This window comes from Bos mutus, chromosome 15 (assembly GCF_027580195.1).
Source record: "Bos mutus isolate GX-2022 chromosome 15, NWIPB_WYAK_1.1, whole genome shotgun sequence".
NCBI lineage: Eukaryota > Metazoa > Chordata > Mammalia > Artiodactyla > Bovidae > Bos > Bos mutus.
In genome coordinates this window covers 2,367,052-2,387,265 of record NC_091631.1, presented here as the reverse complement: position 1 = coordinate 2,387,265, position 20,214 = coordinate 2,367,052, and the positions used below count along the sequence as shown (strand labels likewise).

At 44.4% G+C, this 20,214-nt stretch overlaps 2 protein-coding genes across 2 annotated transcripts; both read right to left on the bottom strand.

Moving 5' to 3' along the window:
* Positions 1–769: 769 nt before the first annotated feature.
* On the bottom strand, positions 770–1,717 carry LOC102273869 (olfactory receptor 1S1-like). The gene has a single exon (XM_005891129.2). It carries the CDS (start codon positions 1,715–1,717, stop codon positions 770–772), a length of 948 nt encoding a protein of 315 aa, XP_005891191.2.
* A 12,370-nt stretch (positions 1,718–14,087) lies between these two features.
* LOC102273588 (olfactory receptor 10Q1) lies at positions 14,088–15,047 on the bottom strand. Its single transcript, XM_005891128.2, has one exon. It carries the CDS (start codon positions 15,045–15,047, stop codon positions 14,088–14,090), a length of 960 nt encoding a protein of 319 aa, XP_005891190.1.
* Positions 15,048–20,214: the final 5,167 nt, after the last annotated feature.

Here is a 20,214-nt window from a genome sequence, read left to right as displayed (position 1 = left end):
AAACTGAGTTTGAGAAGGCGAGCTGACCTGCCTAAAGTCTCACAGCTGCTTGTGGACAGAGTCAAGACTAGAACTCAAGTCTTCTGTGCACACGCTCTCTGGTTTTGCATTGGCATGCACTCCCCAAAACGTGTTTTGCACAGTGCTGGCCCCATGTATTGCTCTGTGATGAACCGTGTTCTGTATGACTGAGTTTAGTTTGGAGAAATGCTGCGTACCTAGCCCCCTGGAGATTTATACTATACTAAAGGCTCTGAGAAAACATCTCGTTCAGAAATTTTGCTCCATTTAGCTCAAAGATGCCCCAAATTATTTGAACATGGGACTCTTCATTTTTACAACTATTAAACATCTGTATGAATAGCAAATTTGGTGAAACAAGCTATGAGGAAAGCTGACACTGAGAAAGCTACACTGAATAAAGGGATTAATGACAACTGTCCTCAAAGATGCAACAACCAGATTGTAGGTACTCCATGTGCTTGTTATTAAAAAATCACAAATTGGTTTTAAAATTTATAAATAGTTTGTACCAAAGTTAGTAGTAATGCAGACTATAATCAAGATATGTAGAGCTCTTGTGAGTTACCACGGGGGTTAGGGGTCTTGTTTAGAAAAATCAGTGCTGTGTGGAAAAGTCCCAAGCCCTCAGAGTTTGGAATAGGAGACAGATTTCTGAAAGCTCATCAAAAGTTAAACCATCACATCTATGCCACAGATACTGAGCAGAATCAGCCATTCTGCAATGGGGACAAAGGAATTCAGATGCTCAGGGCATCACAGGGAGAGCCCTTCTCCCATGGAGGAGTCTCCTCAGGGCCCCTTTCATGTCCTTGTTCCTCAGGCTGTAGATGAAGGGGTTCATCATGGGGGTCACCACAGTGAACAGCACCGCCCCAATCTTGTCTCTGTTGTCAGGGTCAGAGGATGAAGGGAAGAAGTAGACCCCTGCGATGGTCCCGTAGAAGAGGAACACGACTGTCAGGTGAGAGCCACAGGTGGAGAAGGCTTTCCACTGCCCCTCTGTGGGTGAGAGTCTCAGGACAGCCCTGATGACGCAGACATAGGAGATGAGGGTGAGGGCGAAGGGCAGGGTGACGACCCACGAGCCCACGACAAAGAGCTCGAGCTCATTGGCCGTCGTGTCTGAGCAGGACAGCCTGAGCAGCGGGGCCAGGTCACAGAAGAAGTGCGGGAGAGCATTGCCATCACAGAAGACCAGTCGAAGGAGCAGAAGGGTGTGTGTCAGGGCGACAGCATTACTGAGGACCCAGGGGATGGCGGTCAGCCAAAGGCAGAGCCTGGGTCCCATGATGGCCGTGTAGTTCAGAGGGTGGCAGATAGCCACAAAGCGGTCACAGGCCATGACCCCCAAGAGGAAGTTGTCAATGACAACAAAGACAATAGAAAAATACATCTGTGTGACGCAGCTCTCATAGGAGATGGATGGACTCTTGGTCTGAATATTCATCAGCATTTTGGGGACTGAGGTGGAAATGGAGGAAATATCAGCAAAGGCTAGGTTGGCGAGGAAGAGGTACATGGGGGTGTGAAGGTAAGAGTCCAAGCTGATGGCCAGAATGATGAGCCCGTTCCCCACCACGGTGGCCAGGTACATAGCCAGGAAAAGCGCAAAGAGGAGCTCCTGCTGCTCAGGTTGGGTGGAGAGTCCCAGGAGGAGGAATTCGGAGACGCTCGTTTGGTTTCCTAGATGCATATTTCTGCTGATCTGGAGAAAGGACCGCAAAGTCTTCACCCCCACAAGGAAACCCAATGTGGTACTATTCAACTGGGGTCACGGGGAAGCCTGAAGGGGAATGAAGGGTGGAAAAAGGTTACTTAATAAGGGAACTATTTCAGCAGTGCAGAGACTCAGGAAATGCCTTAGAAAGAAAAGACAGGAACATGATAGATACTTCTCGATGAATATGTTTTAAGCTCTAACATGGTTCTGAATGTGATTTTTACAGTTGGCTCCAAATGTTGTTAGATGCCCTGAATTGAGGGCAATAAGTGATGTACGTGGTTTTCTGAAGATGCTAGATCAGCCCTGAAGGAGTTACTTAAAAATTGAACTAACTGGTCCTAAGACCTTTCCCACCACTCACCTGCATCCTTTTGAAGAGTCATTAAAGCGCAGAGTTTGGGAAAGTAGAAACAGCTAAGTGTTAGGAACCCTTATGGGAATATATTGTCATGTGGGTGCTCCTTCTCATTCAAGTTAGGGGGACACTCCCCCAAAAGAACTGTTCTTGGAGAATGTGTACAAGAAGGGGAGACCAGAATTTTACTTCATTCGTGCTTAGATGTTAGGTGGATGGAGAAAAACCTAAAGACTCGGGTTTGCCTCTCTGTCTAAAGCTGGGAGCTCAGGGCATCAGCTCACGACTGATACGGCAGGACCGTCCTGCATCCTCACACGGGACAGAGCACGAGTTGCCCACAGGCCAAGTGGTGGCTTCAGGAGGTCATTGAGCTCAAGCCTCCTTGTTGGGACTCCAACCAGGAAGAAGCCTTTTGTGGTAGAGGAGGTTATAGAATAAGGGATCAGGGAGGGGCTCTCTGATGAAACAGCAGTCATAGAGAGATCAGGGAGAAAACTCATCACCCTTGTCAAGGAAATGCTTCATGGACCAGTCCCTAAAAGGCCTCTGAAGAATCCCAAGTGTTCTCACGATGGAGCAGGCCTGCCACCCAGAACTCACAGCCCCTTAGTATTCCATGGCAGCAGACAGAAGACATCCCCCTTTCCACCGCCAGCCTTCTCCTTGTGGCTCCCTGCGACACACCCCCACACTGCAGAGCAAACTCAGCTCAGAAGGGAGGATGCAGGCTGCGAAGGACGTGAAACTGAAGTTTCTGTTCATAACTGGGCCGGGCTTTTGAATCCCTGGTGAAGTAGGCCTTTAGTACCAAGGTAAAACTTATTTTTAAAAACTAGAAGCAACCAGAAAGGCATAGAGACCTCCCAAGATATTACCCGGGGGTCAGGGAAGGGAGATTAGACCCAGTCTGGTTTTCTTTGTGGCTTATTGGGAACACTATTGTCTGGAGAGCCAAGCGGTGCTGGTCTGGTCTTTCCTGATTTCTCCTCATTTTTTGCTCTCCTCTACTTAATTCCCAAAATTCTCGTCCTTAAACAATGAGAGAGAGCCAAGTCCCCAGGTAGCTTTTCTTTCCATGAAGAGGCCAGGAAAGAAAGAAAGAAACCTCCACCCCAGGGTCCTGGAAGACCAAAAGGGATCAGAGACTGGAGCAGGGTCCCGGAGGTCGCTCCGACCCTGAGAAGCTTGACTTACAGATGAAAGACGGATGGGGGTGGAGGGAGAGAGAGAGACCGAGGCTTGGATGTAGGAGAGAGGCGCCAAGGCCAAACTAAAGTGAGATAAAGGACCAGCAGCACGTCCCTCTAACCCCAGGGCACGTCCCTCTAATCCCAGGGCCAGACACCGAGCAGCCTTCGAGGGTCCTGCGAGGGTTGAGCCCTGGACTGGTTTGGGATCGACTAGCATGAGCAAGTGTGTATTTTGAGTGACAGTCTCACCTTCCTGCCCTCCCTGTCCTGCCACCAGAAGTCCTGCAAAACTCGCCCGAGTCCCTGGGGCCCCTGCCTAACTAGCTGAGAGCCGCGGTGCTACAGTCTAAACGGGCTCACCTCTGAAAGACGCTAGGACCTCAGGAAGTCACTGGACTGTAGACCCCACAGCGTAGCTTGTTGATGACAGGGCTGCAGTGGGGAGACAGAGAGCAGGTCCCGTGTACTTCCCAGAAGCAGGCTCTTTCCCCAAGCACAGAGCTGATAAAGGCACGGGCAGGCTCACGTGGGACAGTCAATTCCTCCTAGGCCCCTGGGGACAGTGTCCCTGAAGGCTTTCCTCAGGACAGATGGGTGTTTTCACACCCCAGGCACCACGAGGTGCGCGGGGAACAGACGGGCTGCTCTGTTTTCTTGTTTGTCTTCCGGGCCTCTTCCCACCTGTGATTTCCTATTTGTAACTTAGGTGCTTAATGCTCTTTGTAGCAACTGAATTGTTTGCTGCGTGTCTTATGTCCCCAGTGAACTGGCAAGCATTTTGAGATCGCCTTCTCTGTTTCCTCTCTAGTGCCTAATCGAGGGGAAACAGTAAACACCCTGAGAACTGAGGGTAATTCCTGCACTAGGGATTATGACTCCAAAGAGACGCCGTCTCCCATGGAAGTGGGTAGACTACAGTCTCAGTCCCACTTGAGTGAAGGTCAGGGTTGGAAGGGAATCTGGGGACCGAGGGATTCAGCACTCGGGGCTCACAGTTGCAAACTAAATAAACTCTGGGTTTTTACGAGTGGAAGAAACAGATTGAGATGATACTGGCTGGTTCACAGATACACTGGGGAGGCTGCAAATACGGACCCTGAGGTAGACAGGAGAAAGGGATGGTATGTAACCAGAGACATAAGCAAAATTCATGGACTCCTACATCTCATGATTGCATCTGCTTCATAATATAATTCAGTGATTTCTCACCCTAAACAAGAACACTCACTCCCCCTTAACAGGAAATGACTTAACCTATAGGCTGATTGAGTTCATGAGTAACGTCCAAAATAACTGGGTGATGGAGAAGAAAGCAAAGGCAAGCTGTTTTATCTGCCTATCATCCTCTGTCTGGTCACGACCAGAAAAGAAATGTGTGTGGAATCAGAATCCTTTTTTCTACAACTTGTCCATGAGGGATACTTTTGAGTTCCTTCTCCTACTACTGTTATGATCTGAAAGTTTGTGTCCTCTTAAAATTCACATGTTGAAACATGACCCCAGGTGATGGCGTTAGGAGGTAGGGTCTTGGAAGCTGATTAGGTCATGGGGACAGAGCCCTCAGGAATGGGATTAGCATCCTTATAAATGAGGTCTGAAAAAGCTCCCTTGCCCCTTCCACTTCGTGACGATGCAATGAGAAAATGGCAGTCCGTGAACCAGGAGGCAGGCTCTCAGACACTGAATTGCTACAGCCTTGGTCTTGGACTTCTAGCCTCCAGGACTGTAAGCAATAAATTTCTGTTGTTTATAACGCCACCTGGTTGTATTTTGTTATAGTAGCCCGAAGGGACTATGATAACTACTATCTCAGCATGGGTCTTCTCATTTCTAGAGCCTGAAGGAAGAATCCAAGTCTTGAAATTTTATTGGGAAGATGAAATCCCACGATGTAAGGAAGAGGACAAGACAAGGAACAGAGGCTGGGCTAGATGCAGTATAATGCAGTGGACTGAATTACTGCAAGGGTGAGTGTTCACGAGATGCAAGAGCTGGGGAAAACTACTCATCAGGTAAGTTTTATTATGTTAGACTCCTCTGCAAGGAGAAATCATAGCTGGGATCAGTCCAGGGAGAGAAGAAAGGGACACCTGTGTACCCCATTTCTTTTCTTCTCTTGCTTCCCATCCACCAAGGCTCACCCCGTGGGGACCTGACTCTCTTGAACTTGCATGCTGCATCATCTGGCCCCTCGGTGGCCACACAGAAGGTCGGGAACCACATTCCTCAGTACGACTGTTGATCTGAGTCCAGAGGCTGAGGGGAATTTGCGTGGTCACGCGTGGCCCAGCTTCAGTGTGGGGGAGAGCTTGGAAAGAGGCAGCAGCATTTGGAAGGAGAACTATGTCTTTAGAAAGAAGAGAGTAATATAAAGCTTGTGTCCAACACGATCCACCTCTTGTGCTACTCATATCTATTCGTGCCCCTCCTTATCTCTAGTTTCATTTTTTTTTTTTGCAAAACAATGAAAATACTGAGAAGGGAAGTGCAAGTCCAGTCTGTCTAGAGGTCCTCATCCTTTGTTCATCACTTCCCAGCGATCCCTTTAAGGAGGCTTGAAGGGAATGACATGGTTGGATGAGATGGTTGGATGGCATCACCGACTCAATAGACATGAGTTTGGGTGAACTCTGGGAGTTGGTGATGGACAGGGAGGTGTGGTGTGCTGCGGTTCATGGGGTTGCAAAGAGTCAGACACGACTGACCACTGAACTGAACTGAATTGATAGATCTTTTATTCTCAATTCTCTCTGCTCCCATGTAATAAATACTATGAAATAAGATTTTTGTCAGACTGGGCTGAGCTTTTTGTTGTTCACTCACCCAGTTGTGTCCGACTCTCTGTGACCCTGTGGACTGCAGCACGCCAGGCCTCCCTCTCCATCAGCAACTCCCGGAGTTCACTCAAACTCATGTCCATCAGGTGGGTGATGCCATCCAACCGTCTCATCCTCTGTCGTCCCCTTCTCCTCCTGCCTTCAATCTTCCCCAGCATCAGGTCTTTCCCAATGCGTCAGCTTTGAGCTTTGGAGAGGCACAAACAGTTAAAAGGCGTGTTTTCCTTTTTCACCCCTGAAGTACTAACTTTTGACCACTTGGGGGCAGTATCACCCTGGTTGAGACCGCCCCCGCTTCAGGGTGGTGGACAGAGTCACCTCCGGGAAAACTAAGGCGAGAGTGTCAGCACAGTCCTCCAGTCTGTAGCTGATGCTGAGACTCTGATTAATATTCTTCCTTTCCCTCCGCCATCACTAAATCCTAAATGAAGGACGTGTGTGCTGGCATAAAATGGGGTTTCTCAAGTTGCTTCATAAGCATCACCCAAGCGTGTGGTCTATCCTCTGAAGACTGTGCTCCATCTCTGCTGAATAGCTTCCTTTTCCCAATGCCGCGAGTGCCGTCCTTTTCCTTCTCAAGAGGACTGGATTGAAATCAAAAAAAGGAAACCAAGGCAATTCACAAATTGGATCCAGTGGACAGAGAGAAGCCCAAGCGATGATCACCATCGCATATAAAATACGTACTGGTTTCCACTGTTGTTGTTGTCTGCTCACTAAGTCGTGTCTGACTCTGCGACCCCATGGACTGCAGCACGCCAGGCTTCCTTGTCCTTCACTGTCCCCTGGAGTTCGCTCAGATTCATGTCCATTGAGTGATGTTATCCAACCATCTCAATCCTCTGCCGCCCTCTTCTCCTTTTGCCTTCAATCTTTCCCAGAATCAGGGTCTTTTCCAATGAGCTGGCCCTTCACATTAGGTGACCAAATTATTGGAGCTTCAGAATCAGTCATTCCAATGGATATTCAAGGTTAATTTCCTTTATGATTGACTGGTTTGATCTCCTTGCAGTCCAAGTACTCTCGAGAGTCTTCTCCAACACCACAGTTCAAAAGCATCAGTTCTTCATTGCTCAGCGTCCTTTATGGTCCAACTCTCACATCTGTACATGACTACTGGAGAAACCATAGCTTTGACTATACGGACATTTTTGGCAAAGTGCTGTCTCTGCTTTTTAATATACTGTCTAGGTTTGTCATAGTTTTCCTTCCAAGGAGCAAGTATGTTTTAATTTCATGGCTGCAGTCACCATCTGGAATCTGGACTTTGGAGCCCAAGAAAATAAAATCTGTCATTGCTTCCACTTTTTCCCCTTTTATTTGCCATGAAGTGATGGGACTGGATGCTATGATTTTAGTTTTTTTGAATGTTGAGTTTCAAGCCAGCTTTTCCACACTCTTCTTTCACCCTCATCAAGAGGCTCTTTAGTTCCTCTTCACTTTCTGCCATTCAGTTCAGTTCAGTTCAGTCACTCAGTCATGTCCGACTCTTTGCGACCCCATGAATCGCAGCACACCAGGCCTCCCTGTCCATCACCAACTCCCGGAGTTCACTCAGACTCACGTCCATTGAGTCAGTGATGCCATTCAGCCATCTCATCTTCTGTCGTCCCCTTCTCCTCCTGCCCCCAATCCCTCCCAGCATCAGAGTCTTTTCCAATGAGTCAACTCTTTGCATGAGGTGGCCAAAGTACTAGTTTCAGCTTTAGCATCATTCCTTCCAATGAACACCCAAGACTGATCTCCTTGCTATTTAGGTTGGTCATAACTTTCCTTCCAAAGAGTAAGCGTCTTTTAATTTCATGGCTGCAATCATCATCTGCAGTGATTTTGGAGCCCTCCAAAATAAAGTCTGACACTGTTTCCACTGTTTTTCCATCTATTTCCCATGAAGTGATGGGACCAGATGCCATGATCTTCGTTTTCTGAATGTTGAGCTTTAAGCCAACTTTTTTACTCTCCACTTTCACTTTCATCAAGAGGCTTTTTAGTTCTTCTTCACTTTCTGCCATAAAGCTGGTGTCATCTGCATATCTGATGTTGTTGATATTTCTCCTGGCAATCTTGATTCTAGCTTGTGCTTCTTCCAGCCCAGTGTTTCTCATGATATACTCTGCATAGAAGTTAAATAAACAGGGTGACAATATACAGCCTTGATGTACTCCTTTTCCTATTTGGAACCAGTCTGTTGTTCCATGTCCAGTTCTAACTGTTGCTTCCTGACCTGCATACAGGTTTCTCAAGAGGCAGGTCAGGTGGTTCTGCCATTAGAGAGGTTTATTTGTATATCTGAGTTTGTTGATATTTCTCCTGGAAATCTCGGTTCCAGCTTGTGCTTCATCCAGCCCAGAATTTTGCATGATGTACTCTGCATACAGGGCTTCCTTGGTGGCTCAGATGGTAAAGAATCTGCCTGCAATGCAGGAGACCCGGGTTTGATCCCTGGGTTGGGAAGATGCCCTGGAGAAGGAAATGACAACCCACTCCAGTATTCTTGCCTGGAGAATCCTCATGGACAGAGGAGCCTGGAGGGCTACAGTCCATGGGGTCACAAAGAGTTGGACATGACTGAGTGACTAAGCACACAGAACTCTGCATATAAGTTAAATAAGCAGGGTGACAATATACAGCCTTGTCTTCTTTCCCAGTTTTGAACCAATTCATTGTTCCATGTAAGATTCTAACCGTTGCTTCTTGATCCACATACAGGTTTCTCAGAAGACAGGTAAGTTGGTCTGGTAGTCCCATCTCCTTAAGTATTTTCCACAGTTTGTTGTGATCCACAGTCAAAGGCTTTAGCACAGTCAATGAAGCAGAAGTAGATGTTTTTTCTGGAATTCCCTTGGTTTCTGTATGATCCAACGGATGTTGGCAATTTGATCTCTGGTTCCCCTGCCTTTTCTAAACCCAGCTTGAACATCTGGGATGTCTCAGTTCACATACTGCTGAAGCCTAACTTGAAGGATATTGAGCATAACCTTGCTAGCATGTGAAATGAGTGCAATTGTGAGGCAGTTTGAACTTTCTTTTGCAGAATCTGTGATTTTATGTGGTTTTCAAAGTCACTGCTGAGAGAGATAATCGTTATGAAAATACCTCTTGTGTTGATTTTTGACGGTGTACTGCGGCTTATTTTTAACCCACCCAGTATCCCTGAAACAAACTGCCCGAGATGTACTGTTGTACGGTAATCTCTTGCATTCAGTGATTTCCCCACCCAGCCATCTCTCCCTCTCCATGCTTTAGTTGTAATTGGACAACACCCAGGTGCTTGGGCAAACACTCTCTATTTGGTTTTCTTGGTCTTCAACATGTGGGAATGGGAAATTGAAATTTCTGGGAATTTGTATGAAAAGTATAAAGTTATAAGTCATTCTTAAAATATTTTCAGCATTCTTAGTACTCTTTACTCATTAGTTCAGGTATCTAAAATTTGCTTAATAATTACAAATTTTAGGAGTTTTAGTATATACTAAGTACTGTAGACTATAGGGGATGACCTGGTGGCTGAGTCAGTAAAGAATCCACCTGTAATGCACGAGACTGCCTGCTGTGCAGGAGACCTGGGTTGGATCCCCAGGTCAAGAAGATTCCTTGGAGAAGGAAATTGCAACCCACTCCAGTTTTCTTCCTGGAAAGTCCCATGGACAGAGAAGCCTGGCAGGCTACAGTACATGGGGTAGTAAGAGACACAACTTAGCCACCAAAGCACCACCGTTGTAGACTACAGAGAACAGCCAAACACTGGAAAATGCTCCAGGGACGTGACTGCACAGTACTTGGATAAATGAGCATTCAGGTCTCCCAATACGATTAAAAGTATTAGACAGAATCATGTTAAAAGTGCCAGTTTAAGGACTTACTTTTTCTATATTATTTCCTGGAACATGTCTCATAGGATTTGTATAAACTATCTTATGCATATAAACACTACTTCCTTTACTTGCAAGAATAACTCACTGTTAACAGCAAACAGACCATGAACACAGACATGGGAACAGCTACCATCAAGACTGACTGATCAGATCACGACGGTTTCTCCCAGTGCTTCTAGTTCTGGTCTCAGAACTCAATTTCCTGGTTGGTCCCCACTTTCTTCCTGACGTGAGTGGATCCCTCTGAACCAGTAACCTCTCTATATTGATGGTTATGGTTTGTTTATTTTTTTAAAATTAAATTATATTTTATTTCTTTTTAAAATTAATCTGTAATTTATCTGCAGCATTATATTTGTTTTAGGCATACAACATAGTGATTCAATTATTGTTGTAGATTGTATTCCATTTAAACTTTTGGTATTTTGGCTATTTTCCCTATGCTGTACAATATATCCTCGAATCTGATTTATTTTATACATAAAAGGTACATATTTTGTACCTCTTACTCCTCTTTCCCTGTCTTGCCTTTCCTCTCTTCCCTCTCCCTGCTGGTAACCACTAGTCTCTTCTCTGTAGAATTTTTGTAGACTTTTTGATGATAGCCATTCTGACAGCTGTAAGGTGCTATCTCATTGAAGGTTTTCATTTGCATTTCCCTGATAATTAGTGATGTTGAGTGATTATTATGCTTTAATTCCTGCAGCAGAATTATAATAACTTTCTCAATTTTCCTGATTTCGCAATTACCTTTTTTCAGACTTTGGATTTAAAAATAAATACTTTCTTTTGGGGGAGGGGGCGTGTGGGGAGAAACACCAGGGAGGAATTTCCACACAGAAGCGCCACTCCTGCTGCTGTAACTAACCCTTTTTCTCATCCACCAGTAAAGCTGTACGAGAAGGGCTGGAGGAATTCATTGTATCAACACGCTAGTGATATTTCTGTCATGTGTGTTCTGGCCACAATGTGCTTATCGATTCATAGTGGAATCACATGGTTACTTGATTACATTGCGTGATAAACTGCGTTTTAATAAAGTTCTAATGAGACAGGCATAGTTAGAGAATGCCAGCAGAAGGGCAGTGTACCTCCTGGGCATACGTCTCTGTAAGTCATTTGATACCAAGAACAGACTCACAAACCCAAATGGCTGCACATGAAAAGGATGAGCAGGGCTTTGAAAGAAGTAGAAAATTTGAAAGTAGCAGTGAAGATGCAGGAGAGGAAAAGTGGAGGAAACCTAAAATAATTTTGCAAGTTCTGACTTCCACTTATGCTACCATGAGTCTACCTTGTTACCAGGGGCTGGGGGGTGGGGGTGGGGTATGTGGGGGAGGGGTAACCATCATTTTCTCAAAGAAACATCATTGATTGACAGGTCAGTCCCATGATATGACTCATGATGCACTGATATTCCACTCAGTGTTCTAATTTCTTCACACAAAGACTCTTATTTTAAGGGAATAATTTATTAATAAGAAGGAGGAGCTCATTACATTCAGCTAAAATATATTCAGGAAGGTAACTGGGGGAACTCCGTAATTCAATGGAAAGGACTGATCAGCACTTCAGAGCCTTCTTCCCAACAGGGTAACATTTCAACACTCTTCCTTTTGCGTGGTGCTCAGTCATGTCTGACTCTTTTACAACCCCATGGACAGTAGCCCACCAGGCTCCTCTGTCCATGGGATTTTCCAGGCAAGGATACTGGAGTGGGTTACCATTTCTTCCTCCAGAGGATCTTCCTGATTCAGAGACCGAACCTGTGTCTCTTGTGTCCCCTGCATTAACATGTGGATTCTTTACCACTGAGCCACCAGGGAAGCCCCTTCCTTTGGAATTCCAAGTTAGTTTTCTCTATGATTTGTGACAATGAGTACAAATGAAAGGAGGCAAGAAAATGCAGTTGCAAACTTTTGTTCGCATTCTCAACAATGCCAAGTTCACTATATACATTTAATTGATTCATTATGTTCTGATGTGACTTGACCTGGGTTTGTTCTTAAGCAACCTGCCCACCAGAGAACTTTCTTTCTCTTCTTCAATGTTTAGTTGAAAGCAAAGGCATTTTTAATATTGTTAAATCTATAGCTGTTCCTGGAATAAGTAACACATGTTTAGTTCTCCCTATCATGTGAAATTATATAAAACATTTTAAAGCACTAAATCTAGTTTTGAAGAGAAGAAGTAACCAAAGCAAAAAGTGTTAATCTAGGGAAAACATTAAAAATTTAGGAAAAACACAAAAACATCATCACTGTGATGATGGAAAGTTTACTTGTCAAATAAATTTATATGAGCTTCAGATTCCTCTTATAAGTGACTATTTTCCCAATTATAAGAGTAACAGATTCTTATATTTAAAATCATGAAAAATGCCTAAATGGGTATAGAAGAAAAACATTATCCATAATTCTACAAATCACATATAACAACTGTTCACTTTTTGGTATATTTCTATTCATTATTATGCATATGTATTTTTACAAAATTGGGTTCCTATTGTAAATAAAGATTTGTACCTTGCTTTTTATCACTTATAAGTGCCTTTATTATGAAATATTAAATGTAATTCAAAGTACACTCTATTTTTGTACCCAATATTTGAAATTATATGTTAATAGCTTTTTAAAATAAATTAAGAAACAGCCTTGTATTTTCATTTTTGTTTGACTCAGTTATTTGAGGTTACACTTTTAGAATAAGAATTATTGAATCAAAGAACAGAAAGTTTTCTAGGCCTTTGGTGTACTTAGTCACAGCATTCAGAAGGTGTAGCTGACTACAGAGTTAAAAATTCAATAACTAACCTTCTCTTTTAACTTTTGCATTAAATCAAATAATGTACACATGCTGTTTTTTCTGCTAACTATGCTGATAAGTTCTTTCCTGTTTTGCTAGTTGTTCTTATCTTGAGTCACAGGTGCTTAGGACCTGTGGTCGGCAGAAAAACTGTTGAAACATCTTGACCAAAGGCAGACAACCACAATGGCCACGAATCGTGGGAAAGTCAAGAACAGTGGCACCTGCTCAGCGAAGCCTTGGTCACATAGTCCTGCCACCCAGACCCTCATAATTCTCCTTAAATTGACCTACCCTCTTTCAGAGAGCAGAAGGGCAGTTTTCAACATGCTAGTCTGCTACCCTCCTCGTTTGCCAGCAAATTAATAAATTTCTCTTTCTTTGTCCTCACAACCTTGATCTCATTACTCTTTCTTTCTTTGTTATTTTTTAAATTATGAAAGTATTTATAGCATATTTACAGGAGACTTGGAAAATACAGAACAAAGTTACATTTAGTTCCACTACATATTACAATTATCTTTTTAAGAAGATAAATTAAGATTTTTAGTTGGAGTTTCAATATCAAACAATCAAAAATTAATAGAATGGGTACACAGAAAAGTAGAAGGGTATTGTTGATGTGTAGTTGCTCAGTTGTGTCCGACTCTTTGCGACCCCATGGACTGTAGCCTGCCAGGCCTCTCTGTCCAAGGAATTCTCCAGGGAAGTGTACTGGAGTGTGTTGCCATTTCAGTAGAAGGATATAGTAGATATGAAAAGCACTGTGAACCAATTCAACCTAATAAAGATTCATATGATGTTCACACACAGTAGGATACAAATTCTATTCAAGTTTCCATAGACCATAAACTAGGAGACACTGGAACATATCCAGGTTGTCTTCATTACTCTTACTCAGCACTGGGGGCAGGGGCTGAATTGTCAGTTACAAAAGGTTATACCAATTTATTTTTTTAATTAATTTTTAATTGGAGGGTGATGCTGCATGTGCAATCTCATTATCAGACCCACCCCCCGCCCCCCCACTGCCACTTCTGAAGAGCCAGGAGCAAGCATTGCAGCAGTGCAAGCAAAGAGCCCAGGTCCCAGCACATCTCATTATCAGGCAGGAAGAGGAAGTCTTTCCTCTTGGACTGTTATGATGAGTACAGGTTGTGGACCTGGGCCAAACAGGGCAAAAAGTCAAATCAACGGCAAAGGGTGGGAAAGCATGAAAGTGCTATCTTTGTCATGATGGCAAGTGACAGACACCCACCCCAGCCCCCTAAGCCTTCAAGTGTTGTCTGAGGCTGCTTTACTGACGAAGGCATTCTTCAGAGCGCCTTTGACATCCTTGTTGCGCAGAGTGTAAATCAGGGGGTTGAGTAAGGGGGTGACAAAGGTGTAGATCAGGGCGATTTGCCGGTCCTCGTCCTCCGAGGTGCTGGATCGGGGGCGCAGGTAGACCAGGCTGCAGCAGCCGTACTGCAGCAGGACCACGGCGAGGTGGGAGGAGCAGGTGGAGAAGGCCCGGCGGCGGCCCTCCGCAGAGCGGATGCGCACGATGGCCGAGCCGATGAGCACATACGAGACGGAAATGAGGAGGAAGGGCACGGTCAGCACGAGGCTGCCCACGGCATAGAGCACGGCCTGGTGCACGCGGATGTTCGCGCAGGCCAGCCGCAGGACCGGGGGCACGTCGCACAGGAAGTGGTTGACTTCTGGGCGGTGCCCACAGAAGGGCAGGGTGAAGATTAGGACGGTGAGCTGCAGGGAGAGGAGGGAGGCCAGGCCTCCGGCACAGCCCACCATCCGGACGCAGAGCTTCTGGGTCACGATGAGCGTGTAATGCAGCGGGTGGCGGATGGCCACATAGCGGTCATAGGCCATGACCGCCAAGAGGAAGCAGTCAGTGCTGCCCAAGGTGACGAAGAAGAACATCTGGGCCCCACAGCCAGCCAGTGGGATGGGCTTCTGGGCCCCCAAAATGTTGGAAAGCATCAAGGGTACCACCACGGTGGTGTAGCAGATTTCCAAGAAGGACAGATTGCACAGGAAGAAGTACATGGGGGTGTGGAGTGAGCTGTGTGTGCACACCACCCAGATGATGGCCGTGTTGCCGCAAAGGATCGTCAAGTAGAGGACGAGGAAGAGGGCGAAGAGGAGGACCTGGAGTTCTGGGACGGTGGTGAAGACCCGAAACACAAACTCCGTGGGGCCAGACTGGTTGAGGACAGGGCTCCTCGCACACATGTCTCCTGCGGAAGAAGACCAGAAGATGCTGAGACTGCCTTTCCTGAATTACTCAATTGTGTGAGTAGAATCAAGGACTTAAAATTTTGCTTTTGATTTGGAATTGCCTATTTAGTACCCAGTTTCCAATCTCAGTGTTTGGAAATGAATTCACAATAGAGGGCATGGTACATTCCCCCTGGGAAATCTTCAGGAATGGGATAGATTCTAATCTACAGAAGTTTCTGCTGACAGAGATGTCTTTTTTGTTTTTAAACTCTGCTATTTAAAATCCAATTGACAAGGGCTAATTCTTTGCTTGTATTTAGTTAAAGAGTTGCGTACAGTTGTACTTTGTTATCTGTGGGAGATTGATACCAAAGTCCAGGAAGGCTTAAGTTCCTTTCATAAAACAGGATAGTATTTGCCTATAACCTACACACATCCTCCCATATACTTTTTATCCTCTCTAGATTACTTATAATACCTAATACAATGCAAATGCTTTGTAAATAGTTGCTGCTACTGCTAAGTCACTTCAGTCATGTCTGACTCTGTGTGACCCCATAGACGGCAGCCCACCAGGCTCCCCCGTCCCTGGGATTCTCCAGGCAAGAACACTGGAGTGGGTTGCCGTTTCCTTCTCCAATGCATCCAAGTGAAAAGTGAAAGTGAAGTCGCTCAGTTGTGTCTGACCCTTAGTGACCCCATGGACTGCAGCCTACCAGGCTCCTCCATCCATGGGATTTGCCAGGCAAGAGTACTGGAGTGGGGTTCCATCGCCTTCTCCGAAATAGTTGCTGGTGCCCTGCAAATTCAAGTTTTGCTTTGGGGAATTTTCTGGAAATTAAAAAAGTTCTCTATTGCTGACTGATCAAACCCATGGGTGCAGATCCAACATCCATTGGATCACTGTAAAAGCAACAGAGTTCCACAAAAACATCTACTTCTGCTTCATTGAGTATGCCAAAGCCTTCAACTGTGTGGATAGCAACAAACTGTGGACAATTCTTAAAGAGATGGGAATACCAGACCACCTGACCTGCATCCTGAAAAATTTGTTTGCAGGTAAAGAAGCAACAGTTAGAACTGGACATGAAACAACAGACGGATTCCAAATCAGGAAAGAAGTATGTTGAGGCTGTATACTGTCACCCTGCTTATTTAACTTATATGCAGAGTACATCATGAGAAACGCTGGGCTGGATGAAGCACAAACTGGAAGCAAGATTGATGGGAGAAATATCAATAACCTCAGATATGCAGATGACACCATCTTTATGGCAGAAAGCAAAGGAACGAAAGAGCCTCTTGATGAAAGTGAAAGTGGAGAGTGAAAAAAGTTGGCTTAAAACTCAACATTCAGAAAACTAAGATCGTGGCATCTGGTCCCATCACTTCATGGCAAATAGATGGGGAAACAATGGAAACTGTGACAGACTTTATTATTTTGGGCTCCAAAATCACTGCAGATGGTGATTGCAGTCATGAAATTAAAAGATTCTTACTCCCTGGAATAAAAGTTATGACCAACCTAGACAGCATATTAAGAAGCAGAGACATCACTTTGCCAACAAATATCTGTCTGGTCAAGTCTATGGTTTTTCCAGTAGTCATGTATGGATGTGAGAATTGGACTGTGAAGAAAGCTGAGCGCCGAAGAATTGATGCTTTTGAACTGTGGTGTTGGAGAAGACTCCTGAGAGTCCCTTGGACTGCAAGGAGATCCAAACAGTCAATCCTAAAGGAGATAAGTCCTGAATATTTATTGAAAGGACTGATGCTGAAGCTGAAACTCCAATACTTTGTCCACCTGATGAGAAGAACTGACTCATTTGAAAAGACCCTGTTGCTGGGAAAAATCGAAAGTGGGAGGAGAAGGGAATGACAGAGGATGAGAGGGTTGGATGGCATCACTGACTCGACGGACATCGAGTAGGCTCTGAGAGTGAGTTGGTGATGAACAGGGAAGCCTGGTGTGCTGCAGTCCATGGGATCACAAAGAGCCGGACATGACTGAGTGACTGAACTGAACTGAACTGATGGGTACAGAACATGTGGATAGGGAGGACTGACTCTATTAATAATTGTAGATATTTTCAAAATTAGGTAAATCGATGTATTGTTTACATTTTTGGTAAACATTCTTCTTGAAATATAGCATACACAGAAAGAATGTCACACATTCTAAATGTACTGTTTGATCTGTTTTTTACACAGTTAATGTACCAGCATAAACTCTATCAAGATTAAGAAATAGAAAAATTCTAGTAACCTGCAAACGTTCTTTATGTCTTCTCTCAGTCTTTATGCTTCACAAAGATAACCACTCTTTTGGCCTTATCACTGAAGATTAGTTAAACTGTGTTTCAATTTCTATATGTAATAGTAAAGTGTGTGTTTTATCGTACCTGGCTTCAACATTATGTCTGCGAAGTTCGTCTTGCTGTTTTGTATAGCGGGTCTTTGTTCTTCCCACTGTGGTATAGTATCCCATTTTTTTATGGCTACACTATAATTTATTCATGAGTTTTTCCCTTTTCATCCAGTTTTGACTCCATATGAAACTAGGCAAACATCTTTTATTACAACCCTTTCTGATATATACTCTGTGTATTTCCTCTCATTTGAATATTTTTAAAAATTTTTCAACCATGAACCTAAACTTTTAAGACTTGGACAAATTCAGATGAAAGGAACATGTAAAGGGAATCAGGTAATAATGAAGCAGAGCTGCCTGAGGTAAGAAAAGAAAATAAGAAAACTAAAGATGCAATAGCAGAATTCAAATAGGCATTAAAACCATCAGATGCATAAGTTTTATGAGGATAGGGAAAAGTACCTGTCAACTAAGCGCTTTTACATTAGACTGGGCTGCACTTTTATTTTTGATACAAAACCCCAAGAGACAATAGAGCAATGTCTACAGAGTTTAAAGAAAAGCAAAGTTTTTTTTGTGAAAGAATGCTATACTCAGGCTTTAGAGCTTTATGTTCAAAAACAACAGAAAGACTTTCTCAAATTTACCAGGGCTTAGGAAACATGGGCATACCTTGGAGATACTGTGAGTTCAGTTCAAGACCATAGAAATAAAGCAATTATCATGATAAAGCAAGTCACAATTTTTTGTTTGTTTGTTTTCCCAGTGCGTTTAAAAGTTATGTTTACACAATACTATAGTCTATTAAATGTGCAATAACAGCATTATGTTTAAAAGTATGAAAGTGAAAGTCTTAGTCACTCAGTCGTGTCCGACTCTTGGTGACCCCATTGACTATAAAAATATAGATACCTTAATTAAAAGTGGTTTATTGCTAGAAAGTGCTAATGATCATTTGAGCTTCTGCCAGTCATAATCTTTTTGCAAGAGTAATACAAAGATCACAGGAAACAGATCACCATAAAAAACAGAACAATCATGAAAATGTTTGAAATATTACAAGAAATTACCAAAATGTGACACAGAAACAAGTGAGCAAATCTATTGGAAAATGGCATCAACAGAATGGCTTGATGCAGGGCAAACCTTCAACTCATCAGACGAGGAAATATCTGTGAAGCACAGTAAGTGAAGTCGCTCAGTTGTGTCCGACTCTTTGCGACCCCACGGACTGTAGCCTACCAGGCTTCTCCCTCCCTCCATGGGATTTTCCAGGCAAGAGTACTGGAGTGGGTTGCCATTTCCTTCTCCAGGGGATCTTCCCGATCCAGGGATCGAACCCTGGTCTCATGCATTCCAGGCAGATGCTTTAACCTCTGAGCCACCAGGGAACACAGTAAAGTGAAGAGCAATAAAATCAGGTAAGCTTGTGAGAAGTGGAAAATTTCCTGTGATATCAGTAAATAAGGATGTCACAGTCATCAGCGTTTCCAGCCCTCCGGTGTGAGCTGGTGAGCCCTGAGGGACGCAGGAAGGAGACTGTCTGCCTTCTAGCAGCCAGCAGACCTACGGTCACTCCCTAAGGTAAGCCCCGAGGAAAGGAAGCTCAGGATGTGAAAACACAGGAAACTGGCCCCAGATAGATGAGGTGCATGTCAAAGGAATGATTTCAGTGAACCCAGACTCTTGCATTTTCCCCTACATAGACAGGAGCTAAATTCCTTAGCTTGGGTTACCTGGTTTTCTTTAATTAATAATAACCTTTAACTTTTGACATTCACTACCTGCCCTTTGCTATAAAACTTGTATGTAACCTGGCTCCTCCCCTCGCCTCCTTGGAGTAGTTCTCAGGGTCACTTGAGGTGCTGTCTTGAAGTCCTAAAAATTCCCACCAAATAAAACATACTTTTATGTTGTGAATATTTTTTAAGTTGACACTTGCATGCCATTCAATTTAAATACAATTAAAATAATTTCTCAACAAAAAATCTGGGTTGTTGGGTGACTAATATTACTCCAAGATGGTGGAGTAGAAGGACGTGCGCTCATTATCTCCTGCCAGAACTCCAAAATTAGAACTCACTGCTGAACAACCATAGACAGGAGAATGTTGGATCCTGCCAAAAAAAGATAATCCACATTCAAAGGAGAAGCTCCAGCAGGACGGTAGGAGGGGTGAAATCGTGTTAAGAACCAAACCGCATACTGGCCAGAGACAAACCTTGTGCTCGCCAGGACCCAGAGACGCCACAGAGACTGAGCCCGAACTGTGTTTGAGTGTCTCCTGCGGAGGTCCGGGTCAGCAGTGGACTGCCCCAGGGGCAGGGGCTCCGAGTACAGCAGACCTGGGGATAGCATAAGCCCTCTTGGAGGAGGTCACCATTAACCCTACCATAGAGCTGCCAGAACTTAAAGACTGCCAAAAATGGACTCTTGAAGGGCACAAACAGAACCTTGTGTGCACCAGGACCCAGGACAAAGGAGAAGTAACCCCACAAGAGACTGACCCAGACTTGCCTGTGAGTGTCCAGGAATAACTGGTGGAGGCATGGGTCAGTGGTGGCTTGCTGCAGGATTGGGGGCATTGAGTGTAGCAGTGCATGCATGGGTCCTTTTGAAGGAGGTCACCATTATCTTCATTACCTCCACCATAGTTTGGCTGCAGGTCAAATAATAGGGAGGGAACACAACCCTGCCCATCAACAGAAAATTGGATTAAAGATTTACTGAGCATGGCCCCACCCATCAGAACAAGACCAGTTTCTCCCTCAGTCAGTCTCTCCCATCAGGAAGCTTTCATCAGCTTCT

Excerpts from the sequence above, each read along its gene's own strand:
- LOC102273869 (XM_005891129.2), bottom strand. The coding sequence starts at position 1,717 with ATGCATCTAGGAAACCAAACGAGCGTCTCCGAATTCCTCCTCCTGGGA.
- LOC102273588 (XM_005891128.2), bottom strand. The coding sequence starts at position 15,047 with ATGTGTGCGAGGAGCCCTGTCCTCAACCAGTCTGGCCCCACGGAGTTT.